Source organism: Salmo salar, chromosome ssa27 (assembly GCF_905237065.1).
Source record: "Salmo salar chromosome ssa27, Ssal_v3.1, whole genome shotgun sequence".
NCBI classification, from domain to species: Eukaryota; Metazoa; Chordata; class Actinopteri; order Salmoniformes; family Salmonidae; genus Salmo; species Salmo salar.
In genome coordinates this window covers 35,641,303-35,661,383 of record NC_059468.1, presented here as the reverse complement: position 1 = coordinate 35,661,383, position 20,081 = coordinate 35,641,303, and the positions used below count along the sequence as shown (strand labels likewise).

At 46.2% G+C, this 20,081-nt stretch overlaps 1 protein-coding gene across 1 annotated transcript; it reads right to left on the bottom strand.

Moving 5' to 3' along the window:
- Positions 1-619: 619 nt before the first annotated feature.
- Positions 620-14,186, bottom strand: LOC123730921 (prestalk protein-like). The gene is made up of 3 exons (XM_045709530.1): positions 14,153-14,186; positions 925-1,101; positions 620-837 (listed from the first exon to the last, which is right to left on the bottom strand). The coding sequence occupies exons 1-3, from the start codon at positions 14,184-14,186 to the stop codon at positions 620-622; spliced, it is 429 nt and encodes a 142-aa protein (XP_045565486.1).
- Positions 14,187-20,081: the final 5,895 nt, after the last annotated feature.

Genomic DNA, 20,081 nt, shown 5'->3' with positions numbered 1-20,081 from the left:
CAAAAGGGCGGCGGGAGTGTAATACAGTACATTCAGAACAACATGATAAAAACCTTTAAAAAAAAGATGTGATGCCAAAGAAAACAACTTGGGATTTTGTGTCTTTTAACCAGACACCTTAAAACATGATACATTTTTTTTTACCAACAAAAAAAGATTGTTGTTCACACACCCCCTCCTCCCCCACAAACACACACACGTTTTTGAACTTTTCTTTCTTCCTCGGCTGACACAAATAAAAAAGCATGTGATCAGAGTCAACACAGACACAGTGCTCTCTTCTCTCTTCTCCCCAAGGAACAGTAACACATGTACAGTATGGACTGGTCTGACTCACAGAATAGTTGGCCAAGCAGCATCTTCATATTTGACCTTTGACTGCACTGCAGAGTGGGTACAGCTCTTCACTGGGGAGTGGGTACAGCCCTTCACTGGGGAGTGGGTACAGCTCTTCACTGGGGAGTGGGTACAGCCCTTCACTGGGGAGTGGGTACAGCCCTTCACTGAGGAGTGGGTACAGCACTTCACTGAGGAGTGGGTACAGCTCTTCACTGAGGAGTGGGTACAGCACTTCACTGGGGAGTGGGTACAGCCCTTCACTGGGAGTGGGTACAGCTCTTCACTGGGAGTGGGTACAGCTCTTCACTGAGGAGTGGGTACAGCACTTCACTGGGGAGTGGGTACAGCACTTCACTGGGGAGTGGGTACAGCTCTTCACTGGGGAGTGGGTACAGCTCTTCACTGGGGAGTGGGTACAGCTCTTCACTGGGGAGTGGGTACAGCTCTTCACTGAGGAGTGGGTACAGCACTTCACTGGGGAGTGGGTACAGCTCTTCACTGGGGAGTGGGTACAGCTCTTCACTTAGGAGTGGGTATAGCTCTTCACTTGGGAGTGGGTACAGCCCTTCACTGGGGAGTGGGTACAGCCCTTCACTGGGGAGTGGGTACAGCACTTCACTGCAGAGTGGGTACAGCACTTCACTGCGGAGTGGGTACAGCCCTTCACTGGGGATTGGGTACAGCTCTTCACTGAGGAGTGGGTACAGCCCTTCACTGGGGAGTGGGTACAGCACTTCACTGCAGAGTGGGTACAGCCCTTCACTGGGGAGTGGGTACAGCTCTTCACTTAGGAGTGGGTACAGCTCTTCACTGGGGAGTGGGTACAGCCCTTCACTGGGGAGTGGGTACAGCCCTTCACTGAGGAGTGGGTACAGCACTTCACTGAGGAGAGGAAGTCCTGACATAATGGTCTTTATTCGCTTCAGGAGGAGAGGAAGTCCTGACTGTCACGGTTGTCGTAGGGTAAAGGACCAAAACGCAGCGGGAATATGTACACTCATCTTCTTTATTAAGGACAAAGAAGGAAAAACCCCAAACAAACATGTATACAAAACACAACGACGAATAACAGGCCGGTAAGGCACAAAGCTATACACAGCACAATCTCCCACAAAAAAACATGAAAACAAACTCCTAATTATAGGACCTTCAATCAGAAGCAACGATAACCAGCTGCTTCCAATTGAAGGTCCAACCCCAATAAACTAAACATAGAAATAGACTAGACTAGACAGAACATAGAAATACACTAACATAGAACAGTACCCAAAAACCCCGGAATACATAAATCAAACACCCCTCTACATAGACACACACCCCGAACCACATAAAACAAATACCCCGTGCAACGTCCTGACCAAACTACAATAACAAATAACCCCTATACTGGTCAGGACGTGACAGTACCCCCCAAAGGTGCAGACCCCGGTTGCACCTCACACAAATAAAACAAAAATCACCCCAAAACAAATAAAAATAAATCCCCTAAGCTAAAGGGAGGGAAGGGAGGGTGGCTGCCGTCAACGACGGCTCCTGTGCTACATCCCCCTCCCCAAACCTCCTACAGTGGAGGTGGCTTATGCTCAGGCCTTAATCCCCTCCCAGACCAAACCACCCCCACTGCATACATCTGCCTGAGGCCAGTCCCTGAAGACCCTGGACTGGGCTCTGGGAGCTCAGGACTGTAGACCGACTCTAGGAGCTCTGGACTGTAGGCAGACTCACTCGGTTCCGGACTGTAGGCCGACTCACTCGGTTCCGGACTGTAGGCAGACTCACTCGGTTCCGGACTGTAGGCAGACTCACTCGGTTCCGGACTGTAGGCCGACTCACTCGGTTCCGGGCTGTAGGCAGACTCACTCGGTTCCGGACTGTAGGCCGACTCACTCGGTTCCGGGCTGTAGGCAGACTCACTCGGTTCCGGGCTGTAGGCAGACTCACTCGGTTCCGGACTGTAGGCCGACTCACTCGGTTCCGGGCTGTAGGCAGACTCACTCGGTTCCGGACTGCAGGCAGACTCACTTGGTTCCAGACTGTAGGCCGTCTCACTCGGTTCCGGACTGTAGGCAGACTCACTCAGTTCCGGACTGTAGGCAGACTCACTCAGTTCCGGACTGTAGGCCGTCTCACTCGGTTCCTGACTGTAGGCCGACTCACTCGGTTTCTGACTGTAGGCCGTCTCACTCGGTTCCGGACTGTAGGCCGTCTCATTCGGTTCCGGACTGTAGGCCGTCTCACTCGGTTCCTGACTGTAGGCCGACTCACTCGGTTTCTGACTGTAGGCCGTCTCACTCGGTTCCGGACTGTAGGCCGTCTCATTCGGTTCCGGACTGTAGGCCGTCTCACTCGGTTCCGGACTATACACTGTTGCCGGATACTCTGGACGGGGTACTGTTGCCGGATACTCTGGACGAGGTACTGTTGCCGGATACTCTGGACGCATCACTGTCGCCGGACACTCTGGACGGAGTACTGTCGTCGGAAGCTAGGGACTGAGCTGACGCACTGGAAGCCTAGTGCGTGGGGCTGGTAGTGGAGGTACCAGACTGGAGACACGCACTTTAAGGCTAGTGCGAGGAGCGGGAACAGGCTGAATTGGACTGGGCCGACGCACTGGAGGCCTGGTGCGTGGTGCTGGTACTGGATATACCGGGCCGTGGAGGCGCACTCGATCGCACCTCCTGCACAACCCGCCCTGGCTGGATGGAACTAGTAGCCCTGCATGAGCGAAGTGCTGGCACAGGGTGAACTGGGCTGTGCAGAGGCCTGATGGTTGCTGTGCGTAGAGCAGGCGTAGGGTAGCCTGGGCCTAGGAGGTGCACTGATGGCCAGATGTGCTATGCAGGCATCCTCCTTCCAGGCTGGATGCCCACTCTAGCACGGCACTTGCGAGGGGCTGGGATCACTCGCACCGGACTGTGTGTGCGCATGGGCGAGATCGTGCGCACTTCCGCATACCTCGGCGCTCTCCACTCCATACGTTCCCCATAATAAGCACGGGGAGCTGGCTTAGGTCTACTGCCTGGACTTGCCAAACTACCCGTGTGCCCCCCCCCCAAAAAATGATTGGGGGGTGCCTCTCCGGCTTCCTAGCCAGCCGTGTTCCCCAGTAGCGTTCCCAGTCCTCACCAGACTTCCTCCATGGACCCTCTCAGGCCAGAATCTCCTCCCAAGTCCAAACTCCCGACAGTCCACCTGTTGCTCCTTCCTCCGCTGCTTGGTCCGTGTTTGGTGGGAGATTCTGTCATGGTTGTCATAGGGTAGAGGACCAAAACGCAGCGGGAATATGTACACTCATCTTCTTTATTAAGGACAAAGAAGGAAAAACCCAAAACAAACATGTATACAAAACACAACGACGAATAACAGGCCGGTAAGGCACAAAGCTATACACAGCACAATCTCCCACAAAAAACCCATGAAAACAAACTCCTAATTATAGGACCTTCAATCAGAAGCAACGATAACCAGCTGCTTCCAATTGAAGGTCCAACCCCAATAAACTAAACATAGAAATAGACTAGACTAGACAGAACATAGAAACACACTAACATAGAACAGTGCCCAAAAACCCCGGAATACATAAATCAAACACCCCAGAGAGAATAAAGTAGACGGCATCGGTCAAAATCGTGATTTATGACCCTATGTCCGGCTGGGGCCTACATGCCCAAATAAGGGCATCCGGTCTGGACATCCTGGCAGGAAGGTGTCACGTGGTTAGGGTCATATAGTTTTATCCTGTTCTGTCACGTGTTAGAGTGTGTGTTATATCTATATTGCATCTCTTTGAAGTTGTCATGATGATTGATGTGTAGGGCCCTCATTGAACGTCTTATAAATACGCCCCAGACACACATGCGGCCCCAGAACACTAAACAAGATTCTAAAAATAAACATGGATTTTGGTAAAGCAGTGATGACCGTAACAACGGAAGCAGGACCGCGGTTGAAACATAGAGAAAAGACCCAGTATAAAGCAACAATATACGACGCGCCAAAAAAGCGGTTTCTATGTGTGTGTAGAACCCAAATACCGCCCGCAACTGCACTGAAAGATCAAGTGATGATGTCTAATGGACAGCACTGGGGGTATCAGTTTGATTACCCGGCCCGTAGAGTGAAACTCTATACTGTAGCTGAAGGTGGAGAATATACAGACCAGACTTTAGGAGTGGACTATGGGGCTGAAGACTGGGAGGTTTTTCGCAAGGTTTTGTGTCCCGAACTGAGAGTTATCACCAAGGGGTATAGCTTGTTCACGGGCTACGAGACCCGTTGGGAAGGTACCCCAGACTCCTCAGGAAGAGTATTTCACAGGGTGAAAATACAGAGAAAGAATGGACTTCCATGTGGCTGCGTGGAGTTCTATATCAGCAACGAGGAAACCCGCAACCAAAACATTCATGATGGTGGCCTGACTGGGGATTTCAGGTTGCGCATGCTTATTCCTTTTAAAAGTTGGGATCTAATGGAATTGAGCATGTTAGAGTTGTTGGACGTTCTTTTTGTACAGAGCCAACAGTGGCAGAGCATTGTTCGGCCAAGCGAAGTGCATAATATATACGAATCCTGAGGATTATGATTCAAAGCAATCCCAAGAAGGGTCATCCTCAGAAGGGTCAGCCCCCGAAGAAAACTAAGTACGCGGCTGCATTAAACACGCCCTGACCCCACCCAAAGGCCTGGTTCTACAATACAAGGAGGTCCCTTAAAGCCCCTACTTCTTCATTTCAGCATATACCATGGATATTCCTACAACATACCTGGACTCTGATACGTCATGGGGGCCAGACCCTAAGGACTGTATGCCTAGCAGCCAACGATTCTACTCCCCCCAGCCAAGACCCTCGACACCCCCTACATGTCCACAGCCTGAGGATGGGTTTGATGGGGTGGTCAGTACTATTTTTGTGGACACCATCAAGGCCTCTGTAGCCACACTTTTAAACGTGGTGATTGGAGAGTATATACGTGAAAAATGCATTGGTTGTGAGATCAATCACCCCAGCCAGCGCCGGCATCCGTGTTTATACGAGCCCCCAAAATACTACTTCTTCAACCATTTTGAGGAGCTGGTGAAAAGACTGTGGTATTTTGGGGGCTCGTATAAACACGGAACCACCCCGAACCACATAAACCAAATACCCCCTGCCACGTCCTGACCAAACTACAATAACAAATAACCTCTATACTGGTCAGGACGTGACACTGACATGAGGAGAGGAAGTCCTGACATAATGGTCTTTATTCCCTTCAGGAGGTGAGGAGAGGAAGTCCTGACATAATGATCTTTATTCCCTTCAGGAGGAGAGGACGTCCTGACATTATGGTCTTTATTCCCTTCAGGAGGAGAGGAGAGGAAGTCCTGACATAATGATCTTTATTCCCTTCAGGAGGAGAGGAGAGGAAGTCCTGACATAATGGTCTTTATTCCCTTCAGGAGGAGAGGAGAGGAAGTCCTGACATAATGGTCTTTATTCCCTTCAGGAGAGGAGAGGAATTCCTGACATAATGGTCTTTATTCCCTTCAGGAGGAGAGGAAGTACTGACATAATGGTCTTTATTCCCTTCAGGAGGAGAGGAGAGGAAGTCCTGACATAATGGTCTTTATTCTCTTCAGGAGGAGAGGAAGTTCTGACATAATGGTCTTTATTCCCTTCAGGAGGAGAGGAGAGGAAGTCCTGACATAATGGTCTTTATTCCCTTCAGGAGGAGAGGAGAGGAAGTCCTGACATAATGGTCTTTATTCTCTTCAGGAGGAGAGGAAGTTCTGACATAATGGTCTTTATTCCCTTCAGGAGGAGAGGAGAGGACGTCCTGACATAATGGTCTTTATTCCCTTCAGGAGGAGAGGAGAGGAAGTCCTGACATAATGATCTTTATTCCCTTCAGCAGGAGAGGAAGTACTGACATAATGGTCTTTATTCCCTTCAGGAGGAGAGGAGAGGAAGTCCTGACATAATGGTCTTAATTCCCTTCAGGAGGAGAGGAGAGGAAGTCCTGACATAATGGTCTTTATTCTCTTCAGGAGGAGAGGAAGTACTGACATAATGGTCTTTATTCTCTTCAGGAGGAGAGGAGAGGAAGTCCTGACATAATGGTCTTTATTCCCTTCAGGAGGAGAGGAGAGGAAGTCCTGACATAATGATCTTTATTCCCTTCAGGAGGAGAGGAGAGGAAGTCCTGACATAATGGTCTTTATTCCCTTCAGGAGGAGAGGAAGTCCTGACATAATGGTCTTTATTCCCTTCAGGAGGAGAGGAAGTCCTGACATAATGGTCTTTATTCTCTTCAGGAGGAGAGGAGAGGAAGTCCTGACATAATGGTCTTTATTCCCTTCAGGAGGAGAGGAGAGGACGTCCTGACATAATGGTCTTTATTCCCTTCAGGATGAGAGGAGAGGACGTCCTGACATAATGGTCTTTATTCCCTTCAGGAGGAGAGGAAGTCCTGACATAATGGCTGTCTATCCTACCTTAACACAACACTTCCTGTCTGCAGGAGCACCAATACATTTCTCTCTATCTGACACAGGACGGAGACAGGGGATGTAATCTACAGACAGAGAGGGGGAGAGAGAGAGAGAGAGAGAAAGAGAGAGAGGGAGAGAGAGACAGAGAGAGAGACAGAGAGAGGGAGAGAGAGACAGAGAGACAGAAAGATATATAGAGAGAGACAGAGAGACAGAGAGAGACAGAGAGAGACAGAGAGAGAGAGATTGAGAGAGAGGGAGAGAGCGAAAGAGAGACAAAAATATATATTTATGAGAGACAGAGAGATATATATAGAGAGAGATAGAGAGACAGAGACAGAGCAGAGAGAGAAAATGAGAGAGAGGGAGAGAGAGACAGAGAGAGAGACACACAGAGAGAGAGGGAGAGAGAGAGAGAGAGACACACAGAGAGAGAGAGGGAGAGAGAGACAGAGAGAGAGACACACAGAGAGAGAGGGAGAGAGAGACAGAGAGAGAGACACACAGAGAGAGAGGGAGAGAGAGACAGAGATGCAGAAAGATACATATATATAGAGAGACAGAGAGAGAAACAGAGAGAGAGACAGAGATGCAGAAAGATATATGTAGAGAGAGACAGAGAGATATATATGGAGAGAGACAGGGAGAGAAACAGAGAGAGAGACAGGGAGAGAAACAGAGAGAGATATATATATATATATATATATATATATAGAGACAGGGAGAGAAACAGAGAGAGAGACAGGGAGATATATATATATATATATATATAGAGACAAGGAGAGAAACAGAGAGATATATATATAGAGACAGGGAGAGAAACAGAGAGAGAGACGGGATGAAACAGAGAGAGAGACAGATATATATTTTTATAGAGAGACAGAGAGAGAGATATATATATAGAGAAACAGAGAGAGAAACAGGGAGAGACAGAGATATATATATATATATATATATATATATATATATATAGAGAGAGAGACAGAGAGAGAGATATATATATATAGAGACAGAGAGAGAGAGATATATATATATATATAGAGACAGAGAGAGATATATATATATAGAGAGACAGAGAGACAGATATATATATATAGAGAGAAACAGGGAGAGAGACAGAGAGAGACGAGAGAGAGAGAGAGAGATATATATAGAGAGACAGGGGATGAAATCCACCGTGACAAGAAACATGGTGTGTCACCTTGGTGATATGAGCCATAGCTTTTGCTTCATTTAAAACAAAGCAACATTTAAAATGGCTTGAAACCTCTAAGACCTTCGCTTTGCTACAAGGCTCAGTAGAGAATTTAATCCAGCTGCTTTTCACAGCTACATTTCCTTCCGATCGATATAGGATGATGCTGGCTTTGGGTTCTCTTCTGCTTGTTTGCTCTCCAGTGATTAGTGAACTCAAGAGTGTTTAATAATTACTGTTTTTTTTAAAACTTTCTTTATATAATTGTTTTATGTCTTCCCCTAGACAGAAAGTTATTATTGGAAAAGGTTGGTCTAAAGTGCCTCAGAGTGTCTGTCCCCGAGGTCCCTCACAGCTACATTGTTTTCCCTGATTTATTTGGCCTATGTGAAAAATGATGAGTTTTCCAGCATGCATGCAATTTTCCGGCCAAAATGTAAAACTCATGCAGCACTGCTCCTACCACTTCAGAACACATATTATAAAGGAGAACCATTCATAGCATAAATACAGACTCCTCTGTGATTAACAACACTTTCTGGACACAATTGTGCCTCAAAACGCATAAAAACACAATTTCCATAATTTAGCATTGACGAATGGCACCACAATTGAGTCAATTTGAAAGTGAGCAGCCATTTCTAGAGAGTCATGATTCACAGAAAATAATTGTAACTGTAACTCAGTAAAATCGTTGAAATTGTTGTATGTTGCGTTTATATTTTGGGTTCAGTATAGATTGTGCTAGCTAAACTCGGTGCTCTAAATGGCAGGGGTTCTGGAATCGGAACCCCAGTGTACTCTGAGAAATATAATTAGTTTATTCATGTTCTCTGATGTACCAGTGATTCTCAAAGAACAGATAGATCTCTACAGCCGCCACAGCATCAAAACAATTAATAGTTGGCTTTGATAAGGGGATATCAGAGTTCAGAATCAACAACACAAAGCAAACACGGAGAGACGAGCGGCGTGTGTGTTGAATGCTTATCGCTGTCTGGATGGCCCAAACTCTCTGGTAGATTAATTATTCGTTTTGTTTGACACGCCGTTCACACATTGGGCCTGGCTAATTGAATGCAGCAAATATCGGCTAGACAATAGAAATATAAAGTGTGTAAATATGCGTTGTTTTTATTTTTTTATTTCTCCCGTCTGCTCCGCATTATGGCTTCCCCAAAAATATATAATAAAAAACACAAAGCTTAATTGGGCCCCAATGTAGAGTCTACTGAAAGCCTATTGTTTCTCATAAAGATTCTCTTTGCTCAGGACCAAAACTTTATTTTCAATGTAACTACAGAACAGAGCTGCTGGGAAAACAGAGCCTTATTCTGAACTTCTAGAACCAGACTATCTTCTCCTATATAACATGTTCATCATTGTCATATGCTGAACGGAGAGCAACATCTTTATCAGACACTTTGCCATGTGAAAACCTCCTCCAGACAAATATCCTGTAATTATCCTGCATTCTCAAAGGCTCAAGTGAAACGTCAGACATAACAGCATTGTCAGTATTTTAGATGAGAAAATAATCATAAGAAATCAGATTCTACTCTATTTATTTAATGTAAAATATAAAATAAAATCACTGCCATAAATGTCACGTCACTTACAGTATAGCAGGATAGAACATTTTGGACCCCTGGGGCAGTTCCTATAGCAACAGGGCAAGATCCTATAGGTGTTGTTGTCTCTGGGGCAGTTCCTATAGCAACAGGGCAGATCCTATAGGTGTTGCTGTCTAGCAACAGGGCAGATCCTATAGGTGTTGCTGACTTTGGGGCAATTACTATAGCAACAGAGTAGATACTATAGGTGTTGCTGACTCTTGGGCAGTTACTATAGCAACAGGGCAGATCCTATAGGTGTTGCTGTCTCTGGGGCGGTTACTATAGCAACAGGGCAGATCCTATAGGTGTTGCTGTCTCTGGGGCAGTTCCTATAGCAACAGGGCAGATCCTATAGGTGTTGCTGTCTCTGGGGCAGTTCCTATAGCAACAGAGTAGATACTATAGGTGTTGTTGTCTCTGGGGCGGTTACTATAGCAACAGGGCAGATCCTAAAGGTGTTGCTGACCTTGGGGCAGTTACTATAGCAACAGCGTAGATACTATAGGTGTTGCTGTCTCTGGGGTGGTTACTATAGCAACAGAGTAAACACTATGCTGTAGATGTGGCTGTCCTTGGGGGCCATAGTTGTGTAAGTGCTCCCCAGTCAACTGTAAATGTATTACTTTGCTTAGTTACAGTTTGCTAACGCTATACACAAAGTCATCCAGCTAATCTTGCAGATCTGTGAACTGGAAACAAATGAGCTGAGGTTTTCAGAAAGTATTTTTCATTCCTGATTGAGACTTTCACTGAGCGCTTGTTTGTGTTCATTTTTCTTATTTACTCAGCAGAGCACATCAATTATCAATTTTCACATGAAGAGCGGAAAGCGTGAATTGACATCATAGAAAACGGTCCAAGTCTGCTGCTGCATTGACTCAAATGCCACTCCAAAGAGGGAGTGTTTAATGGGTACAGATTTTTCTCTATTGTAATTCACTCGAACCACACAAGGTTTTCTCTAGAGATAGCCGGGAGTTATAAAGCAGTCGATATCAGTCCAAATCCAGTTAATGGAGAGGAGTATGTTGACAATATCTGTATAGAAAAAAGAAATCGCTCACAAAAATGTCTGTCTCTAAAAGTATTATCCCTGCCGTTCATGTCAGGTAGCAGTCTGTGACTGTATAGCCATTATCAGCAATTCATTCATCTGTTCTTACTCACCTGGACTATCCAAGTCAATTCCTAGACATGTGAATTGATTCACTGTGTCTTTACATTTCACAGAGGCGGATCTTTCTGGTCTTTACATCCCTGTGATTACTGTCTCCATATGCCGTGTGGTGTGAGCACCTGTTTAAACTCATCCGGCCCTGGGAGGAGAAACAGTTGCAGGTCTATGGGATTATTTAAGGTACCATAAAACGACAGCATTCGTAAGATCCACGTTTTGATAAGGTCTCAACAATTTGACGGTTTAATAGTGATCTATAAAATGGTGTGAGTGGAGCTCATGGGGAGAGCGGCTATGACAGCGTGGTGAACCCGAGAAGACTTAGTGACTCTGGGGTCCCGAAAGGGTGTCTGGAGGGGCGTTGATAGGCTAGGCCAGTATATTTTACCATGGGCTGGACACTGACTTATTGTGTCTACGTCTGTCCTAGTGTCGATAGACTGTCTTTTTTGTTTGTCTCTCTTCTTCTTTCTTTCTCTCTCTCTCTCTTTGACTCTCTTTCTCTGTATTTCTCTCTCTCTGTCTCTCTCTCTGTCTCTTTCTCTCTCTATCTTTATTTATCTTTCTCTCTCTCTCCCTCAATCTCTCTCTCTATCTTTCTGACATTCTTTTATCTATCTCTCATCCTTTACCTAATAATGAAATGGGGGGGGGGTGCTATTGGGATCATTTAAGATGCCATAAAATGACAGCGTTTGTAAGATCCGCCTTTTGATAAACTTTTTCACGTCTGTCTGTACACCTCAGTGCGTCAGTTTCCATGCTGAAAAGGTAGAGGCTCCTCAAGCTGCCGAGTAATTAAGACATGCAGCTAACTAATGGATAACACACTGATAAAAATGACATGTAAAACTGTTTCCACAATGAAGAGGAGTATCCCCTTCCTCGCCTGCAGAGCTGCCCGTTCGTAATTAGACTGTCCAATTATGGCACATTTCTCTTTAATTCTGGTATTTTTTCCCATGCTTGTCAGTCAGACAAGGAGGACACCATAATTCTCTCATTCCTTCTGTCTTACTCAAAAAACGGCACATTACTGAATGTACGCGGGACCAGTACAGAGAAAAAATCTATGAAATGTATGCATTCACTACTGTAAGTAGCTCTGGATAAGAGTGTCTGCTAAATGACTAAAATGTAAAATGTAATGCAAATAGCCTAAAACAGTAGTGTATCTGTGCAGTTAACCTCACCATCCTGGTGGCAGTAGTGTATCCGTGCAGTTAACCTCACCATCCTGGTGGCAGTAGTGTATCTATGCAGTTAACCTCACCATCCTGGTGGCAGTAGTGTATCTGTGCAGTTAACCTCACCATCCTGGTGGCAGTAGTGTATCTGTGCAGTTAACCTCACCATCCTGGTGACAGTAGTGTATCTATGCAGTTAACCTCACCATCCTGGTGGCAGTAGTGTATCCGTGCAGTTAACCTCACCATCCTGGTGGCAGTAGTGTATCTATGCAGTTAACCTCACCATCCTGGTGGCAGTAGTGTATCCGTGCAGTTAACCTCACCATCCTGGTGGCAGTAGTGTATCTATGCAGTTAACCTCACCATCCTGGAGACAGTAGTGTATCTATGCAGTTAACCTCACCATCCTGGTGGCAGTAGTGTATCTATGCAGTTAACCTCACCATCCTGGTGGCAGTAGTGTATCTATGCAGTTAACCTCACCATCCTGGTGGCAGTAGTGTATCTATGCAGTTAACCTCACCATCCTGGTGGCAGTAGTGTATCTATGCAGTTAACCTCACCATCCTGGTGGCAGTAGTGTATCTATGCAGTTAACCTCACCATCCTGGTGGCAGTAGTGTATCTATGCAGTTAACCTCACCATCCTGGTGGCAGTAGTGTATCTATGCAGTTAACCTCACCATCCTGGTGGCAGTAGTGTATCTATGCAGTTAACCTCACCATCCTGGTGGCAGTAGTGTATCTATGCAGTTAACCTCACCATCCTGGTGGCAGTAGTGTATCTATGCAGTTAACCTCACTATCCTGGTGGCAGTAGTGTATCTATGCAGTTAACCTCACCATCCTGGTGGCAGTAGTGTATCTATGCAGTTAACCACACCATCCTGGTGGCAGTAGTGTATCTATGCAGTTAACCTCACCATCCTGGTGGCAGTAGTGTATCTATGCAGTTAACCTCACCATCCTGGTGGCAGTAGTGATCCACTCTTCATACAATTCAACAGTCCATTTAATACAGGACCTTTTTTGGGGGTCTTGCATTCTGTTAATGTGTGATTCTATAGTTATGAATATTTGAAATAGAAAAACACAGTACTGAAAATGAATAACTCATTATTATTGTGGATCCACTGTCAATGATAACAACAATGATATTATCATCTTGCAGCTAACTATTTCAACGTCATACTCTCAACACTAACTTTGAACTCCTGGAAACACGGCATTCATAAAGCAGTCGATATCAGTGCAAATCCAGTTAATGGAGAGGAGTATGTTGACAATATCTGTATAGAAAAATATCCTTTCTTTCAGAGGGAGGCCCCCACTACTGTATTGATTTGTCTGTTTTCTGAGGAAAAGATGAGACCCTGTCAGACTTCCATCATGGGATCAATTTTACCCGGCGCTGCAGGTACATAACTCACTGGATAATGGCTACAGAAGAGTCTCTCTCTCTCTCTCCCTCTCGCTCTCTCTCTCTCGTTCCCTTCTTCCTCCCTGAGCACCGGACCTCATTAGGCTATCACTAGGATTAATTAGCTGGATTGCGGCACAAGTGAGTAATTGCAGTCTAAAGGGCGGAAATCCTGGAGTTTATCGTTAATTGAGGAGGGATCGATCGCTGCGAGGCGGGGTGGAAGAAGGAAGCGAAGCCCGGTGCGTCTGGAAGTCGGTCGGCTCACCGTTCAATTGATGTGAAAGACTTTACATTGACTGTTGAGTGAGAACACATCACTCACACCCTACGGGAGAGGTCCGCAGGAAATAGGGCCTGCTGGATTTTTATTAACACCCTCTTCTTCCCCCGATTGACACTGTTTCATCACTTCCCACCTTCACACAAAGTAGAATTGTAAACCAAGAAGATCATCACTGATCATGCGTCACAGAACTGATTGTGACAGGCTGTTGTTGACATCAGTGGCACCCAAGGCCCTGGTTCTCTTCATCAAGCATTAGTACACTTACTGTATGACAACACAGAAAAACACATGAGTAAAACACCCTTACTTGGGCTCTAGCTATGTGCTATGATTAAAACACAGCGCTAGCCCAGCCCTGGCCTACAGACTCCTTAGCAGCCTGGCTTAGTGAAACCTAACTCTCACGCCTGGAGTCTGGCTGGAAAATGTAAGCTACCTCTCCATGGCCCACCTGCCAGCCAGTCGCTCTGGGATTTGGCTGCCATCGTGGAGTTAGGGCTGTTGAGAGGCAAGCTTTATATTTTCTCTTCAGATTTCTTTCATTCTACACCAGCACAACATTCATCACAGTTTTAATCTGCATGGAATAGGTTGCTTTTTATGGTTAGGGTTGGTGGTTAGGGTTACCATGGTGAGAGAGGGAGAGCGGCGTGTTGCTGTATGGTTGGGCTGTCAGCTTCCATTAGTCCAGTAGTTCTACAGTTGCCTGTCAGCCTGCCATGCACATAAAGGCACAGAACCAAGCCCTACTAATTCTGTATGTCTGTGTGGAGGGATCCCCATCCATTTTCCATCAATCCGCCCTGACAGGAAACTTAGCTAAATAAAACAATCTAGCTAGTAATTAATCACCAAGTCCCCTGGTGTACGGGGCATCTGCGATGGTTTTGTAATATGTCTCTGGAGTGTGTACTTCATAACCTTCTGCATTACATTTGAACCGGAACAGAGTTTGAAATCACTAAAACATTATTTTATGTAATTTTCCATCATGACCCTTCATCTACTTTGCATCGTATGGGTCTCATACTTGTAAAACACGTAATAAAAAAAAGTATATATGCAAATGTTTGACCCGGTACCGGAATAGTGACATCCTTGATGTTCTGGGTCAATTCGACCCTCAATTTGATGTTGAACTTGGTCTACATAAAAAAAAAATTAAAGCTGTTTTCTGCACAGAATTGGCGCAACCATGCATATCACATAAATAGACGTTTGATTTCCTTATGATGCTCAGAGGCTGAGCAACAAATATCTAAAGTAAATCAAATCAAATCACATTTTATTTGTCACATGTGCCGAATACAACAGGTGTAGACCTTACAGTGAAATGCTTATGTAACCGATGTGAAATGGCTAGTTGGTTAGTTAGCGCTAATAGCGTTTCAATCAGTGACGTCACTCGCTCTGAGACCTGAAGTGGTTGTTCCCCTTGCGTTGCAAGGGCCGCGGCTTTTGTGGTGCGATGGGTAACGATGCTTCGTGGGTGTCAGTTGTTGATGTGTGCAAGGGTCCCTGGTTCGAGCCCGGGTTGGGGCGAAGAGAGGGACGGAACCTACACTGTTACACTTACTTATAAGCCCTTAATTAACCAACAACGCAGTTTTAAGAAAATTCCTAAAAAAAAGTAAGAGACAAAAGTAACAAATAATTAAAGAGCAGCAGTAAAATAACAATAGAGAGGCTATATATAGGGGGTACCGGTACAGAGTCAATGTGTGGCGCCTCGGTGTCTAGGTAATTGAGGTAATATGCAAATCTAGGTACAGTTATTAAAGTGACTATGCATGGATAATAACAGAGAGTAGCAGCAGTGTATGGGGGGGGGGGGCAATGGAAAGAGTATGGGTAGCCATTTGACTAGATGTTCAGGAGTCTTATGGCTTGGGGGTAGAAGCTGTTTAGAAGCATCTAGGACCTAGACTTGGCGCTCCGGTACCGCTTGCCATGTGATAGCAGAGAGAACAGTATATGACTAGGGTGGCTGGAGTCTTTGACAATGTTTAGGGCCTTCCTATGACACCCCCTGGTATAGAGGTCCTGGATGGCAGGAAGCTTGGCACCGTAGATGTACTGGCCGTACGCACTACCCTCTGTAGTGCCTTACGGTTTGAGGCCGAGCAGTTGCCATACCAGGCAGTAATGCAACCAGTCAGGATGCTCTCGATGAAGCAGCTGTAAAACCTTTTGAGGATCTTTTCAGTCTCCTGAGGGGGAATAGGTTTTGCCGTGCTCTCTTGATGACTGTCTTGGTGTGCTTGGACCATGTTAGTTTGTTGGTGATCAAATCAAATCAAATCAAATGTATTTATATAGCCCTTCTTACATCAGCTGATATCTCAAAGTGCTGTACAGAAACCCAGCCTAAAACCCCAAACAGCAAGCAATGCAGGTGTAGAAGCACGGTGGCTAGGAAAAACTCCCTAGGAAGGCCAAAACCTAGGAAGAAACCTAGAGAGGAACCAGGCTATGAGGGGTGGCCAGTCCTCTTCTGGCTGTGCCGGGTGGAGATTATAACAGCACATTGCCTAGATGTTCAAATGTTCATAAATGACCAGCATTGTCAAATAATAATAATCATAGTAGTTGTCGAGGGTGCAACAAGTCAGTAACACAAGAGTAAGTGTTAGTTGGCTTTTTCATAGCCGATCTTTGAGAGTATCTCTACCGCTCCTGCTGTCTCTAGAGAGTTGAAAACAGCAGGTCTGGGACAGGTAGCACGTCCGGTGAATAGGTCAGGGTTCCAGCAGGTCTGGGACAACAGGTCTGGGACAGGTAGCACGTCCGGTGAAACAGGTCAGGGTTCCATAGCTGCAGGCAGAACAGTTGGAACTGGAGCAGCAGCACGGCCAGGTGAACTGGGGACAGCAAGGAGTCATCAAGCCAGGTAGTCCTGAGGCATGGTCCTAGGGCTCAGGTCACCGAGAGAAAGAAAGAAAGAGAAAGAGAGAATTAGAGAGAGCATATTTAAATTCACACAGGACACCGGAAAAGACAAGAGAAATACTCCAGATGTGACAGACTGACCCTAGCCCCCCGACACATAAACTACTGCAGCATAAATACTGGAGGCTGAGACAGGAGGGGTCAGGAGACACTGTGGCCCCATCCGATGAAACCCCCAGACAGGGCCAAACAGGTAGGATATAACCCCACCCACTTTGCCAAAGCACAGCCCCCACACCACTGGAGGGATGTCTCCAACCACCAGCATACCATCCCGGGACAAGGCCGAGTATAGCCCACAAAGATCTCCGCCACGGCACAGCCCAAGGGGGGGCGCCAACCCAGACAGGAAGACCACGTCAGTGACTCAACCCACTCAAGTGATGCACCCCTCCCAGGGACGGCATGGAAGAACACCAGTAAGCCAGTGACTCAGCCCCCGTAATAGGGGTAGAGGCAGAGAATCCCAGTGGAAAGATGGTGATGTGGATGCCAATGAACTTGAAGCTCTCAACCTGCTCCATTACAGCACCGTTGATGAGAATGGGGGCGTGCTTGGTCCTCCTTTTCCTGTAGTGCACAATCATCTCCTTTGTCTTGATCACGTTGAGGGAGAGGTTGTTGTCCTTGCACCACACGGTCAGGACTCTGACCTCCTCCCTATAGGCTGTCTTGTTTTTGTCGGTGATCAGGCCTACCATTTTTGTGTCATCAGCTAACGTAATTATGGTGTTGGAGTCGTGCCTGGTTGTGCAGTCATGAGTGAACAGGGAGTACAGGGAACAGAGCACCCACGCCTGAGGGGCCCCCGTGTTGAGGATCAGCGTGGCGGATGTGTTGTTACCTACCCTTACCACCTGGGGGCGGCCCGTCAGGAAGTCCAGGATCCAGTTGCAGAGGGAGGTGATTAGTCCCAGTGTCCTTAGCTTATTGATGAGCTTTGAGGGCAATATGGTGTTGTACGCTGAGCTGTAATCAATGAATAGCATTCTCACATAGGTGTTCCTCTTGTCCAGGTGTGAAAGGGCAGTGTGGAGTGCAATAGAGATTGCATCATCTGTGGATCTGTTTGGGTGGTATGCAAATTTGGGTGGGTCTAGGGTGTCTGGGATAATGGTGTTGATGTGAGCCATAACCAGCCTTTCAAAGCCCTTCATGGCTACAGACGTGAGTGCTACGGGTCGGTAGTCATTTAGGCAGGTTACCTTAGTGTTCTTGGACACAGGAACTATGGGGGTCTGCTTGAAACATGTTGGTATTACAGACTCAGACAGGGAGAGGCTGAAAATGTCAGTGAAGACACTTGGTCAGCGCATGCTCGGAGTACACGTCCGGTTAATCTGTCTGGCCCTGCGGCCTTGTGAATGTTGACCTGTTTAAAGGTCTTACTCACATCGGCTGCAAAGAGCGTCGTCCGGAACAGCTGATGCTCTCATGCATGTTTCAGTGTTACTTGCCTCGAAGCGAGCATAGAAGTCGTTCAGCTCGTCTGATAGGCTCGTGTGGCTCAGTTGGTAGAGCATGGTGTTTGCAACACCAGGGTTGTGGTTTTGATTCCCACGGGGGACCAGTACAGAAAGAAAGGTGTGAAATGTATGCATTCACTAGTGTAAGTCGCTCTGGATAAGAGCGTCTGCTAAATGACTAAAATGTAAAATGTAAATGTGTCACTGGGAAGCTCTCGGCTGTGCTTCCCTTGTAGTCTGTAATAGTTTGCAAGCCCTGCCACATCCGACGAATGTCGGAGCCGGTGTAGTACGATTTGGTCGTAGTCCTGTATTGACGCTTTGCTTGTTTTATATTTCGTCGGTGGATGGTGGGACTTTTTATAAGCTTCCGGGTTAGAGTCCGGCTCCTTGAAAGCGGTAGCTCTAGCCTTTAGCTCAGAGCGGATGTTGCCTGTAATCCATGACTTCTGTTTGGGGTACGTACAGTCACTGTGGGGTGACGTCATCGATGCACTTATTGATGAAGGCAATGACTGATGTGGTGTACTCCTCAATGCCATCAGGAGAATCCCGGAACATATTCCAGTCTGTGCTACAAAAACAGGCCTGCCTTCATGCAGACGGTAGTGAAAGCTTCACTTGAAGATTTGTTTTTTGAGTGTTAATAGAAAACAACACTTTTAAGTCTGTAAGTATGATTATAAAATGAATTGGAACTTCTTGATAAATGTAAATAATGTAATTTCACGGAAAACTGCCCTCACTTCGCTCTTGCAGAGTTTAGCCATGATGTTAAGTCAGAAGCTCCTCCAACTTCCATACTTACTTTGATCTGTGTGTTGCAGTTGTAGGAGTCAGATAAGGACTGGGACTGATTTAGTGGTTGACTGCCATCAGTGGCTTCTATCCAGAGATCACTGCAGACTAAGATGACAGAACACACACACACACACACACACACACACACACACACACACACACACACACACACACACACACACACACACACACACACACACACACACACACACACACACACACACACACACACACACACCACTGCACTTCACCTCCCCTCAGCTTTATAATAAGCCCTGGGAACCATGGAACTCCCCTTCTCATTCCCTGAGTGGAACTCAACCACAATTCTAGAAGTGTATATGTCACTCCAATGGTAAGGTCAGGGACCGACCGTAGACAACCACAGAGAGGCACGGTCTCTTTAACCACAAATCAACAGTGCCACTGGGAACGGTACTGTACTGTAGAAGCCATTTAAACCTAAAGAAGACATTACTATAAGAGGACATGGGACACAGTACATACTGTAAACTGGACAAAATAATACAATAACAATGCACAGAATAATGTGTTCAGGAGAATGAATTGAAAACAATGCACAGAATAATGTGTGCAGGGGAATGAATTGAAAACAATGCACAGCTGAATGTGTGCAGGGGAATGAATTGAAAAATGATACTCAAAGCTGTCTTTCAAGGCCTTTAATAACACATAAAATCCACATTAGGCCTACACATTTTCTGTTTTATCCTTCTAATCATGTTTCTCCTCATGGCGTGACACTGCCAGCCATCTTCATCTTAATGATATAAGTAGCGCTCACTGATTTGTGACGACTGCTGTGATATGTAGTGTGTGACTGTAGGACCATGATGTTACAGCCTCTCTCCATGTCTGTCACTGTAATCTCCCTGTGATATGTAGTGTGTGACTGTAGGACCATGATGTTACAGCCTCTCTCCATGTCTGTCACTGTAATCTCCCTTTGATATGTAGTGTGTGACTGTAGGACCATGCTGTTACAGCCTCTCTCCATGTCTGTCACTGTAATCTCCCTGTGATATGTAGTGTGTGACTGTAGGACCATGATGTTACAGCCTCTCTCCATGTCTGTCACTGTAATCTCCCTGTGATATGTAGTGTGTGACTGTAGGACCATGCTGTTACAGCCTCTTCCCATGT